The sequence below is a fragment of the Rhinolophus hipposideros genome (genome assembly GCF_964194185.1).
Source record: "Rhinolophus hipposideros genome assembly, chromosome: 3".
Taxonomy (NCBI): domain Eukaryota; kingdom Metazoa; phylum Chordata; class Mammalia; order Chiroptera; family Rhinolophidae; genus Rhinolophus; species Rhinolophus hipposideros.
The window spans coordinates 92,749,871-92,762,354 of record NC_138049.1 but is presented as its reverse complement, the minus strand read 5'-3'; the positions used below and the strand labels follow the sequence as shown (position 1 = coordinate 92,762,354).

At 44.2% G+C, this 12,484-nt stretch overlaps 1 protein-coding gene across 1 annotated transcript in view; it reads right to left on the bottom strand.

Moving 5' to 3' along the window:
• TNFRSF21 (TNF receptor superfamily member 21) overlaps positions 1 to 4,747 on the bottom strand; it is a 67,426-nt gene extending 62,679 nt beyond the window's left edge. The window contains exon 1 of the mRNA XM_081038405.1: positions 4,218 to 4,747. Within this exon, the coding sequence (XP_080894531.1) occupies positions 4,218 to 4,304 (87 nt within the window). The 5' untranslated portion in view covers positions 4,305 to 4,747. The remainder of the gene's footprint in view (positions 1 to 4,217) is intronic.
• Positions 4,748 to 12,484: the final 7,737 nt, after the last annotated feature.

Below are 12,484 nucleotides of genomic sequence, written 5' to 3'. Positions count from 1 at the left end.
GTGCTTAGCGTATCCAGCTGGTTGATCAACTTTGTCCAAATTTAATCAAACTAACATGTAATTTAGTCAATTGTTAGATCTCTGCCTATTTACTCTCGGGTTTTTTTCTCAATTTATGTTAGTCTACATTCCATTACAAGGAATTTTTTTCTGGCTGATTTAGTTTGCTTGTGTATTTTGTTTACACGGGAAGTTTATTTTTCTGTTTGTTTTAGACTGGACCTGAGGTAGATTCAGCCATATGCCCTTAGAAACTGTTCAGATAAAAAAGTTTGATCCCATTCTATACATTTTGACAACAGGATGGGAGATTCCTGGGTTAAGTCAGAAAACCTGCATTCCAGCACAAGTCTGCGTTCCCTATTCGGCTGATTATGTCACTGTCCCTACCGAGGCTAACGTATCTTATTCTGAAACACAGAAGATTTTTCTTCCTCTGACTTTCAGATTAACAGCCAAAGTTACTTCAAGTAGTTGAAAGATTTTAACATCAACCACATTTCATGTATTGCTTTTAGTACATTCATCCACCAATTCTATAGGAGAGAATGAAAGCCAACCAGCACTACTGATGGCCACGTACATTTTATATACCATATATAATAAATTGTACCTGCGGGCGAGACCCAAATCCTAATTCATACCTGGGTTCCCATTGCCTAGGGCAGTGCTTCTCTCAGAGAAGGTGCTCAATGTAGGCTAATTTTTTCTTCTCCACTCCAGCTTTCCCTTCCAGCTTTCCCGCTCTAGGATTGTAGAGTTAAAGCATACAGAAAGGAGCAAACGTTTTTATATAGTATCAGCTCTGATTTAAAGTTCTACTTAAACATGCCACCACATCCATTCAGGAACTCAGCCCCCACCAGAACACTCTGTGCCTGCCTAATCAAACAGCCAAAGTCAAGTGCCAAGATACTAGATAATTAACTTCGATAAGTGAAGAACAAGAGGTAGTACTAAGTTAGACAGCCAGTCTCAATGACAGAGACAAACACTAATACGTGGTGCTTTCTAGACCACCACACTTCTGAACAGACTCTTACAGCAAATGCCCCTCTATGTGGAATTCACAATACATGTAGAATAGCAGTTTCCAAAACTTCAGACCTCATTTCCTTATCAATTATGGCTCCCTTCTCTTCTGACTACCCCACTGCCAACGTTTCATCTGTCCAGTCAAAGCAAGCTCCCTGAGGGTAAAAGACATCTCTGAGTGTGTTGTATGATCCTGGACAAGCCTGCTAGGTCATTCCTTAACACTAGCACAAACCTAAAGGTCTCATTTATCTTCCTTCCAGACTTTTGGCCTGGGACACACAGTATTTTGTCTTTCGGTTTATGGTTTGCTTCCCAATACCATGCAGACACAATTCTTCAGAAGCAAGCAGCAAGCACACTTCCTTGCAAAGGCACTCGTGCAATTCTCATTTATATTCTGCAACAAATCAGACCCGTCATTCTCCACTTTCCCCCAGTGTGCCTTCTCTGTTGTTACATTTCATCATCGAGCAATTTGGAGTTGTGAAACAGGCGGCATGGTTCAGGAGTGGGGGAAACAGGAACTGAGGAGTCAGGCAATTCTGGGTTCTAGTCCCAGTGCCATCATTTGTGTGGCCCAGGACAAACCAATGAAGTTTTTGCAGGCTCCATTTTCTCATCTGTGAAATGGAGCTAACACCATCTGCTTCACAGAGATGTTGAGAGTATATAAGATACTGTACAGAAAGCACCTGACATGTGATAAATAAAATCATACTACATCATAGATACGTCATATTTATAAGGATACCTATGTTAGTTTTTTTTAAAGCTTATAGTTAAGTTCTCTTTCATATAGCCTGTCGTGACAAGAAAAAGTGTCAAAAATATGACAACAAATATTGCCACATGATAAGGGAGATATTTGAAAGAGGAGTTAACTGAAAGCCAGTATACACAGGACATTTTATCACGTTCATTATTCTTTAATCTAACTGCAACACATGGGTAGGTCACACACCTCTCCACCTCCCCCAGGAGCGTTCTGAGAACCCTGACATATTTACCTGGGCTCCGGTACCTGGTGTCTGTCATTTTCACATGGCCAAGAATCCCAGTGGGATAAATAATCCTTCGGACCACGTCACAAGATTATCACATTATCGATTAACACCACGGATCCTGACTGAGGATGGGAGCTTGCAGAGTCGGGATAGAGAAAGTAAAAGACATTGCCTCCCCATCCTGCTTGGGGGTTACCACGGAGCCCCTAGGAACCCCTTGGTCCACCCTCTCAGTCACTCTTCAGGACAAAGGGTTCAACCCCAAGCTATTCCATGAATTGAAGAAGAGCCTTTCTAATAGAGTTAGCAGGAGACTAAGGACTCGTATTTTAGTTAACACCTTGAGATTGCTTCTAAGCTCTACTATATAATTCATTTTTCAGAGAGATAGCCAAACGTAAATTCTCAGGTGTTCAGTTACCAATCCAATGTACAGTTTTAACATAAACAGAGTTTCATGATTTAGGAAAAGGTGCTGGGCTCTTTCTCAGTTGGTTAAAGCAACCTACACTTGGATCACATCAAGGCCTAATGTAAAGCACCTATCTCACGCTAAAAGGTAAAATAAAGGAAACATCGCCCTGACTTAAGAGTTAATCTAGGAGTGGACTCTACGGGGAGCATAGTAATCAGATGTGTTGGAGAGATCTGAGAGACATGTGGAAGGGTAGAGTAGTAGATCTAAGGCTGTGAAGGAGGAAACTCAAGGATAGATCTAACGCCACTGGTATTAGGATTACGGTTGCATGGATTTAGATGGTTTCTCTCCACACCAAGACCGTCAATCCAACCTCACCGCTCAAAGAGACCCCCTGCTGCTCACCATCCACACTTGTTTCAAGACTGCAAATCTTGGCTTTGCCATTACTACACGTGGGCAGAAAAAGGAGACGGGAGACTGGGATTCACCTCATTAAAAATGCTAACAGCACCAAACTTTTCTTTCATCTCTCTCTCTTCCCCTTAAAACACACACTCACACAGGGAACCAGAGTGTCTGTAGGATGAATTCCCAGGCCATAGCAACTGCAATGCCCTGGGATCTAAGCAGATCTGGGTTGGCCAGGCATTAAACCCTTTCCAGGAAGGAGACAGCAAGCCTGCCTTTCCCTTACACAACCCTGCCAAGAAAATAGACTCTTGTTTTTTGTTCTTACTTGGTTTTTAGCTGAGAATCTCCATCTTCCCTGGAGAGATAAAAAGATAGGAATGGGAGGCTTATGGCCACTTTGAGGTTTGATCTCAAAGAGATTTTCTTCCACCTAACTCACCCCTCCCCGTAACATTCAAAAAGACGGGGAAGGGATCTGGGGAAGTTGGGGATAAGTTTTGGATCAAGGGTGGTTTCAGGCTTTGACCAGGTAAGTGATAAAGGATTACTTATACGGCAAACCTTTGGGCTGAATGCAGTTTATGGAAACTGCCCCTCCCTGCAGGGTCACCTGCCAGGCCACAGGGAAAGGAAGGATAGATAAGACGAGAAAATTCGTCTCCCTTTATGCAGATCTCTCCCCCCCTGCCCCCGCTCTGGCTGGCTGGGGGCCGAGGCTGTGGAGGCGCCTGAGAGTGGGTCCTAGGGTTCTTTTTTTTTTTTGGCGTACAGAAACTGGGATCCAGCCGAGCCAAGGAACAGAGACAGGGGAGGAGCGGCTCACGCCCTGCTAGGCATACAAGGCGCGGGTGCAGCGGGCGGTCTCCAGCGTCCGGCGCGCACCGGTACCCCTCGTCCCCACTGCGGTAGCATCCAGACATGACACTGCAGCTGTAACAAAGCGGCGGCCGCGGCCATCCCTCGGCGCCGCACATCGCGGCTCCGGCCCCACACCACACGGAGGGAGCAGTGGCCAGTGCCTGGGGAGGGGGAGATGGGTGGGAGCACGAGGGGGCGGAGGAGAGGAAAAAGCCCTGAAATGCGCAGGCAGCTCGGCGGCCACCTCCTCCAACGCAGCAAGGGACACCATTCGCCTTCATTCCGGAGTCCCAGCGGAGCCCTGCGTCTCCCCCAAATGACCGGCAGAAGCCCTCCAGTGTGTTGCCTTCCCTGCCAAGCCCCCTAACCCAGCCCGCCCGACTCCGCGCCTCCCGCCACCCGGGCCCGGGGACCCGCCCTGCTCCGGGAGAGCCGCGCCTGCAGCTCCCACCCGGCCGCCGCCCGGGGTGCCCCCGAGCGCTCACCAGCAAGAGGGAAACCGCGATCATCGTGGTTCTGGCGAGGCGGCTGCAGGAGGCGAGGGCGGTGCTGCCGCTCGCAGAGGTCCCCATGGCTGAGCCCGAGGCTCGCAGGGGCGCCGGGAGCGCGTGGCTCTCGGGCAGCTGGAATCAGCGGCTGCTTCTGCCCAGCGCCGCATCCACCGCTGCCTTCCCGGCCGGGAGCCCATCTACCTCCAACATCCCCTATGCACTGCGGCAGCAGGGCAGCCGGGCGAAGGCGGGAGGGGGCGACGAAGGCGCTGGAGTTGCTCAGCACCTGCCCAGCGGCGCGGCCGCTCCGGCGGCGAGAGGCGGCGGCGGCTGCAACCCGCGCCTCCCAAGGCTCTCCTCCGACCACGGCTGCGGAGAACTAGGGAGGAGGGCTGGGAGCGAGAGAGCAAAGGAGCAACTTCCCATAGCGAGGCCTCCAGCCACTGCCAACCTCCCTCCTCCGCTGACCAGTCTGGCCGGCGAGGGACTAAGTCGGTGGCCGCCGGGCGTGGGGACACACGTGGTGGCGCCGAAGGGGCGGGGAATCGGCCCTTTGTGATGTCACCCGGGAAGAGGCCGCGCTCTTTGTGCGATCCGAAATGGGGAGGCGTTCCAGGAGGACCGCGGAGGGAGAGGGTGCCCCTCGGCGTTCACTGAGGAAATTGCAGCTGCTCCTGGACCCAAGGAAAGCCGAGCGGAGGCACGCACGCCCCCACCCAAATTGACTTCTTTTTCTGGGATGATTCTATGTAAATTATTTCTGCGATAGACGCCTTTCTATTGTTTCCGACTCTGTGATTAAAAACAGCCAACGGCCATCGCGCACTTAGGTCACCTGCGTGCCAAAAGGAGACCAGTGAGTTTGTTCTCAAACTTGGCTGCATTTAGAATCACCTGGAGAGTTTAAAACCTATACCGTATAAAGTGATGCCTGGTCCCCCCCAAAGATTCTGATGTGATCGTACCAGGGTGTGGCCTGGGCATTGGGATTTTTTAAAGTTCACCAGGTGATTTTAATGTGGTGCGAAGTTCGGAAACCTCCTGGCTAACTAATGAATGCAGCTAAGGAAATCCACACTAGGATTCCAAACGCGGAGGCCGGTCCAGTTGGCTCCATGGACGGTCCTGGGTCGGCAGTGGAAATCCTTGAAATGTGTGGGCAGGTGCATTTCCTTAATTAAAGCACCCAGAGTTTTGGAATCAGACTAGAACAGAGATAAGAAGCTCCCCCCACACAGACACGTTCCCCCACCCTTACCCCTAAAAACTGTTAGGTTTTTAGTTCAGTTCCAAGTGTCTTTGTAGGATATGAATGAATAGAAAGGGAGCACACTGCTTCAGAAGTAAGTTACCGCGCCAAAGGTCCGGTTGCTGGCTGCTGGAAAGCCACTGCAAAGGCGAGGTTGGTGGGGGGAAAAGCAGGTTTCATTCCAAAATGCCAGCATTAAGGGAAGACAGTGGACTCCTGCACAAAGACTGCCTCCCGGCTCTTAATATCGCCAAAAGGTTTTATAGACACGCAAAGAAGGGCAGAACAAAGGAAGGAGAAGTTGGCCAGGCACCTCCAGGAAAAAGCGATTCCCAGAGGCTGGTCTTTCCCAGGATCAGGAGTGACTCCCACACAGACGCAAAAAACCCTCCCAAGTTACGGGGGCCAGGTGTGCACACTGGTCCGAAGCAAACAGAACCACTGGAACTGCTGTGCATAGTAAATGTCCGGTAAACAGTCATCAAGGTTTGGTGGGAAGGGAGAGAAGCAAAGAAAGGTGGGGGGAAAAACTTTGAAAAAGTCCCAAGCCAAATCTTAGCCAAATCGAATTACATCAGAGGTTTAAATTTCAAAAATAGAAGATCCAGGGTCACCATTACAAGAACAGCCAGAGAATCCTCTTGGATGGTTGGCGTTGCCCACATTTCTGAATATGAGAGGACCTGGCATCCCTTTCTCTATTTCCCCTGTGTTTCTGGTATTGGCATGTGGATCCTTTGGGTACTGACAGTACGTGGCATACTGTATTGAAATTACCTCTCTGGACATCTGATCCACACTCACCAGGAGCCCTGGGGTTCTGGGCTTATTTTCTAGCTGTCGTTGGTCCCTTCTACTTCAAGATAAACAAACTTCCTCAATTATCTGATTCAAGCCTCAGTACTTAGTACTCCTGGATGGAACAACAGGTGCCAACTATTTGTTTTCTTATTAATATATCTGCTTTGACCTTTGTGCACACTTTGGAAGATGCTAAAAATAAATATGAGGATTAATTCCAATCCATTCTTTCAAACATCTCTCAGTAAAGAAAATAATTGTCTAGAAATGTTGGAGGGCAGAAAAGCCATAAAATATATCTGGTAAAATTCAAAGAAGTTCTAGAAAACATTACCACTAACTATGGAGTTTTGGAGAGAGGAGAATGTTTAGAATTGAATCTCTCTAGCTATTTCCAGAAATTTAAAGAGTAAGGTGTATGCAGTGTGTCTCCAGATATAACAGTTTCAATTGTTTCTTCATGATAGTGACTGGTCAATACCATTGTAAGTTTTTTGTTTGTTTTATATAGGTCTACACGAAATAAGAGAGTCAAAGCCATAGTTTGTCAGTTAATCCACCTGATTGCCTTGCAAATTTAGAGTTTAGAATTTGGGTTACTATACCAGTATAAGGAGTTCTTTCTCAACTATCTGTCCTCCTGAGACCTAAAAGAAGTTTGAATTGTGCTTTCACCACTTTCAGATTTCACCATTTCCTGGTGTGGCATTGATCACATCAAGGTAAAATTGAATATCCATTTTGAGAGATGAAAAATTCACTCAATTTACTGCTAACATTTACATGAATGTGCCTCAATATGAGTGATAAGTAGATTACGAATAATTTGAATCTAAATAGTGTGAAACTTTATTACTTTGAATTAAAATGTATAAATGTATAAATTCTTCAACTATTGATTAACTCACTGCCACATTTTCAGTATGGCCCCTTAGACATGTTTATTTTCTGGAAAAGGGATAGAAAATCAATAATGCACAAGAATTAGCTTTGCCATATCTTTGCCATAAAATCATTCAAAAACGATCCCAGCTTTGGGCTTTTTCTATTCATGCCAATGCTGCATAATTCTAGTTTCCAGACTCAAAATCATTGTTAATTCCTTTCTCTTCTTTAGTACATTTCCAGTCAATCTGCTTTTTCTATCCTTTTATTTTTTCCATTTTCTCTGTCTTTCCATTTTAAAAAATCTGATTATGTATATGGACACTAGAGAAATCACCAAAATTACCATCTTGCCTTGAGTCTTACCTTATTTTTAAAAGTGTATCCTGCCCATTTTTGGCAGTTCTGGTAAAATTTTAATTTAAAAAAAAATGTAAGTACCCACTTTCTATAATGAAAATAATAGTTGTCCATATTCTGAGTAGTGGCTGATTTATCACCACCGTCCTGAGCTGATCCCTGAAGGAGTTTGACAGGAGTAAGTGTGATCATGCAAAAGGTGGAGGAATCGGCTGAAGTCCAGCTCAGAGGGAAGAGGATGAAATTTGTTTCATTTCAACATGTGCTGAGTGTCTACTATGTATCAAGCACACTTGGGTACTTCAGAAACAATAATAAGAACTGATCCTGCCTTTGAGGAACTCACATTTTCAGGGAGGAGAAAGGTAAAAAGATGACTAACATAGTACAGCAAATATGGATGGTATCGATTGCTATTGTCCCCCATTATAAGTACACACGTATTTTCAGCTGATTGTGTGGCTGCCCAGAAGAAAAGGCAACACTTCCCAGCCTCCAATGCTCCTAGGTTTGGCCCTGTGACAAAAGTTCTGGCCAAGGTGGATTGTCATGTGCCTTCTGGGAAGCACTCCCATTAACTAGGACTTAGTTATTCATCATCCCTCTCATTTGATCTGTCACCAACACCTGCTAATTCTATCTTAATCAATTCTAATCTAACAGCTATCTCTATCATGCTTTCCCTTGTTCCTCGCCTGTATTCCTTCTGCTCTAGTCTAGGCTGCTTGCCTCGATGATTACACAAACCTCATGATTGGCATTCCTGCCTCTCATTTTGCCTGGACCTCTCAGAGTCTTGCAATTCATCTCTTTTTCATACCCTAAGGAAAATGAACGTTTTAGAACCCAAACCCTGCCAAAAAGCCCAACAAAGTTTCCTCATATTATTCTCAAATTGAAGTCCAAAGTCCTAATAAAACTACTCGCATTCTGATCTCTGCTTATAATTTAACCCTTCCCACTGCTACAAGGTTGAGCACACATGTACAGATATGACACACAGAGCCTTGACTTCTTATATCCAGCTGAGCTTTCCATGCCCACTGCCGGCCAATCCCTACATACCCCAGGTTTGACCTACTAATCTCATTAGCTCATTATGTTTCCTAACTGCCTGGTTCCTGTTATACTTCCAAGCCTTTGCTAGCTGTTGCTTTCTTTTCATTTCCCCTCCTCTGTTTATTGAATTCCCATGAATCCACATTTTAAGACCAAACTGAAATGGCACCTCATCTGAGAAGCCTTTCTTAACCTCTCTTCACCTTCTGTACCCTCACGTGGAAAGACTTTGCGTTCCTTCCCCTCGTTTTATCCCATGCGGCTCTGTTGTAGCACATGTGACATTATACTATAGTTAATTTACCTCTCTGCGTCCCTGGGCAGATTTTGAGCTCTTTGGGGCCAAAGTCCCTGTCTTAATCATTTTCATATCTCCATAGTCGAGATTCAAGATATTTACCTGGCTCAATAAATATTTGTTGAGTGAAACAAACTTGGAAAATTTGACAAGCAGTGGAGTAGCTAACCCACCTAATGTACCTTTTTATTTTCCACACCTTAATTAAAACATCCTGAGTTGTGTTACACAATAACAGATTTAATCTTGCGTATTACTAAAGTGCCATGGGACATGACTGGGACAGATTTAAGTTAAACTTGTCTGCAGCTGTTTCCTTAAACAAATTCATTTGAGAACCCACTGTTCTTTGGCCTAAGAAGAAATATTAGCCATTCACTAACAGATTGCAAGATTAAACGCATGAGCATGAGTTTGATCAAGTCTCCATGGTGACAAAGGAGGGACTCTTGGATAAAATCAAATGGGAACAGAATGGCAAAAGCAGGCAGTTTACAGACGCTTCTTTCTCTCTTGAATGATAAAAGAGGGATTATCTGACAAATAAAATAGCCAGTCCTTTGAAGGGATGACACCTTTGTCTCATTCCCAAGTACAGTGAGGAGATTAAATGATTTTGTTTCTCTGAGGGAGAGAGCCAGCAGCCAGCAGCCAACACTGTGAACATGCCGCTCACCTTGAATTATCCATTACCCACGTGTATTATGTCCACGCCTGTAATGTTCTCATTTTACCACAAGCTTTTTCCACTCAGAGCCCTGAATCATTTCTTACTTGATGGGAGAGTTGATGAGCAAATAGACCTCATTTAATAGTGTAATCAAAAGATAATGGGTTTGGGGAGCCACCAGATTGGAATCAAAGCTCCTTTGTACCACTTAATTGGGTAGGTTTAGGCAAGTACCTTAATTATTATTATTATTATTTTCATTTCTTCACTTGTAAGACACTAGCTCATAATGGTGATATGAGGAATAAATGAGATAAAATATTATATGTAAAATTCCCAGCACAGCGCTTGTCCCTTAGTATGTACTCAAAAAATCAAGTTGCCTCTACAATCCCCTTTTGAAATGATAACCTTTCATAAACTAATTAGAGAAAAAAACATTAGGTTGAAGAGTTTGAAATTTCTTCAGAAACACAGTAGAATTTGGGGTTAAGATGGATAGAAAAATTGCTTACTGTGGTAATCGTGCAATATAGTGTCAGGAAAAGTATAATAGTTGAGCTGTCTGATTTCTGATCTTGGCTCTGGTATTAGCTAGCTAGGCAAATCTAAACATGTAACAGCACTTCTCTATATTTGTTTGGGTTAAATTTTGTTTTTAAGTTTCCTGGTGTGCAAAACATGGACTAGGTGATCTTTCATGATCCTTTCTACTACCGAAATTCTAAGATTCTAATTGGCTCATGTGACATACTTTCTCCTGGCATTGAGGAGTTCAAGCTGCTTGAAGGAGGAAGGCAGAGAAGATTAAAGAAAGAAATGTTTTGAGAGGAGGAGGTCCAAGAAGATGCTGGGAGATGTGGAAGGTGCATAGAGCACAATTAGCTTCTGTTCAGGAGTTGCTTGTCCAGTTTGGGATTTATTGAGTCATTGCATTCTCCACTTTTCTCATTGGCTTTCTCTGACTGATCTCCTTTCATCCACTCAGCCACCAAGTAGTTATGAAGGGTAGGCTTTGGACCAGCCTTGTGCTAAAAGGCAGGATTGCCGAGTATCCAAACAAAATCAAATAGATGAAATGAACCTCCATGAAAGCATACAGGATCAGGCTACGATTTAGTAGTAAGATAGGTGGCCCAAGCTATACCTGTATAGAAGAAAGTAAGATTGTTGAGGGTTTCAGTACTTGGGAAAGACTGGATGGGCTATTCTCTGAGTGGGGAAATTTGTATTGGAAGAAACTGGTTGGGTTTCTGAGCCAGGGAAGCAACACAAGCAAAGGCACAGAGACAATAAAATGTGACATTGCCAACTCAAGCTCTGAGATATTCCCTCTCTGACCAAACATCCTATCCTTTTCTCTCTCCTTCAGTCCTCCTGAGCCTGCCCTGTGTTCTCCTCAAGGTTTCTGATCTTTATACCTCTCCCTGCTCTCCTGGTCTGTCATCCCGCCTTCCCTTGTCACCTCATCCTAGATGTCCTCACCCTGTGGCCTACCATTCCCACCTTACAACATCTGTCCATTTGGGCAGAAGCTTGCCGTTGTGTTCTCAGACTAGTTAGTGTTGGTGAAGAAGTCCCACCCATGCTAACCAAAGTCTGTGATGTCCTCCCTCAGATTGGTCCTTACTGCTCAGGGGCAATCATGCTTTTTCCTTTTACTTCTATTTCCGTCAAATCCTCTGTCCCTACCGTGGCCTCTTCACCCTCACCAGCTAATCATGGTTCTGTAAGGAAAGCTTCCTCACGTCTTCTTCACAAGTCTGAATCCTTCTCTATCTTCTCTCTCCTTCCCTTTTCTTACTTCTCTTTCAGGGTTTGAAGCCCCCGTCTTTCTTACCGATGTTTCCCTTTATGATTGTAAGTTCACTGCTCCTGTCTCTTCTAAGATTGTAACTCCTTTTCCGCCTGCATCTTAAAAATCTCTCTTTTCTTTTTCCCCACCCATGTGATATCCAAGAAGCATCATCCTTAAATGCATAAATCATCACATAAACAAATAAAAGACACCCTTATACTTTACCATTCTCCATTTCTTTCTTTTTTTGCTATCACTTTTTGGGTTTTTTTTTTTAAGGCACCACGTTTTCCCTATCCACTTCCCAAAACCAGTTCCTTCTTTTTTTTCCCTCCTTCTCACACCTTCTACCTCCCAATCCAAGCATCTACTTTGCTACTAAGACCTACATTCTAGCACAGTCTCTTATGTCGTTATATATCTTTCCACTTTTCTCTACAAACAGTCTAATGGAAGTTTTTACCATCTTTATTTAGCTGAATTAATTAGCTCGGTTACTGGGTTACTTCTCTCTCACCCATCTCTTCTAACACTCCTCTATGCCACCGTCAAATTATGCTTCCTAAGTCACAACTTTGATTACTTCTCACAACTGCTAAAGAACCCTCAAAGGCTTCCCACTGATTGAAAAATTAAGTATAAAATTTTCATTTTGCCATTCAAGGCTTTCCACAACATGGTCTCAACCTCCCTTTTTTGCCTCATCACCCACCATCCCCTTAGCTGCAGAGAACAAGAGCTTCTCACTGTTACTAGAGCATACCATGCGTTTTCTTGTGAAGTGATTCTATTTAGGCCATTTTCTCCGTAATTTCAAGACCTATCTTAATATTTTACTTTCTTATTTAGTTGCATTCAATTCAGTAAACATTTATTGAGGACTATGTTTAATGCATTACGCTAGGCAATGTAAGTACACAATGGTAAATAAAGGGGACTTTTGCCTTCAAGGGGTTGGCAATATTATTCAGAAGACATGTTATTGGGAATATACAAATATGTTCAGATTTTGACACTGTGTACTAAATGCATGGCTAAGGTCTGCTGCACAGATTATGCAATGCATGTTTTCTTGAATGGCTGAATAATTGTTATGTGAGGTACAAACATAGTGCATATTATGCATAGTACATTGTACAGA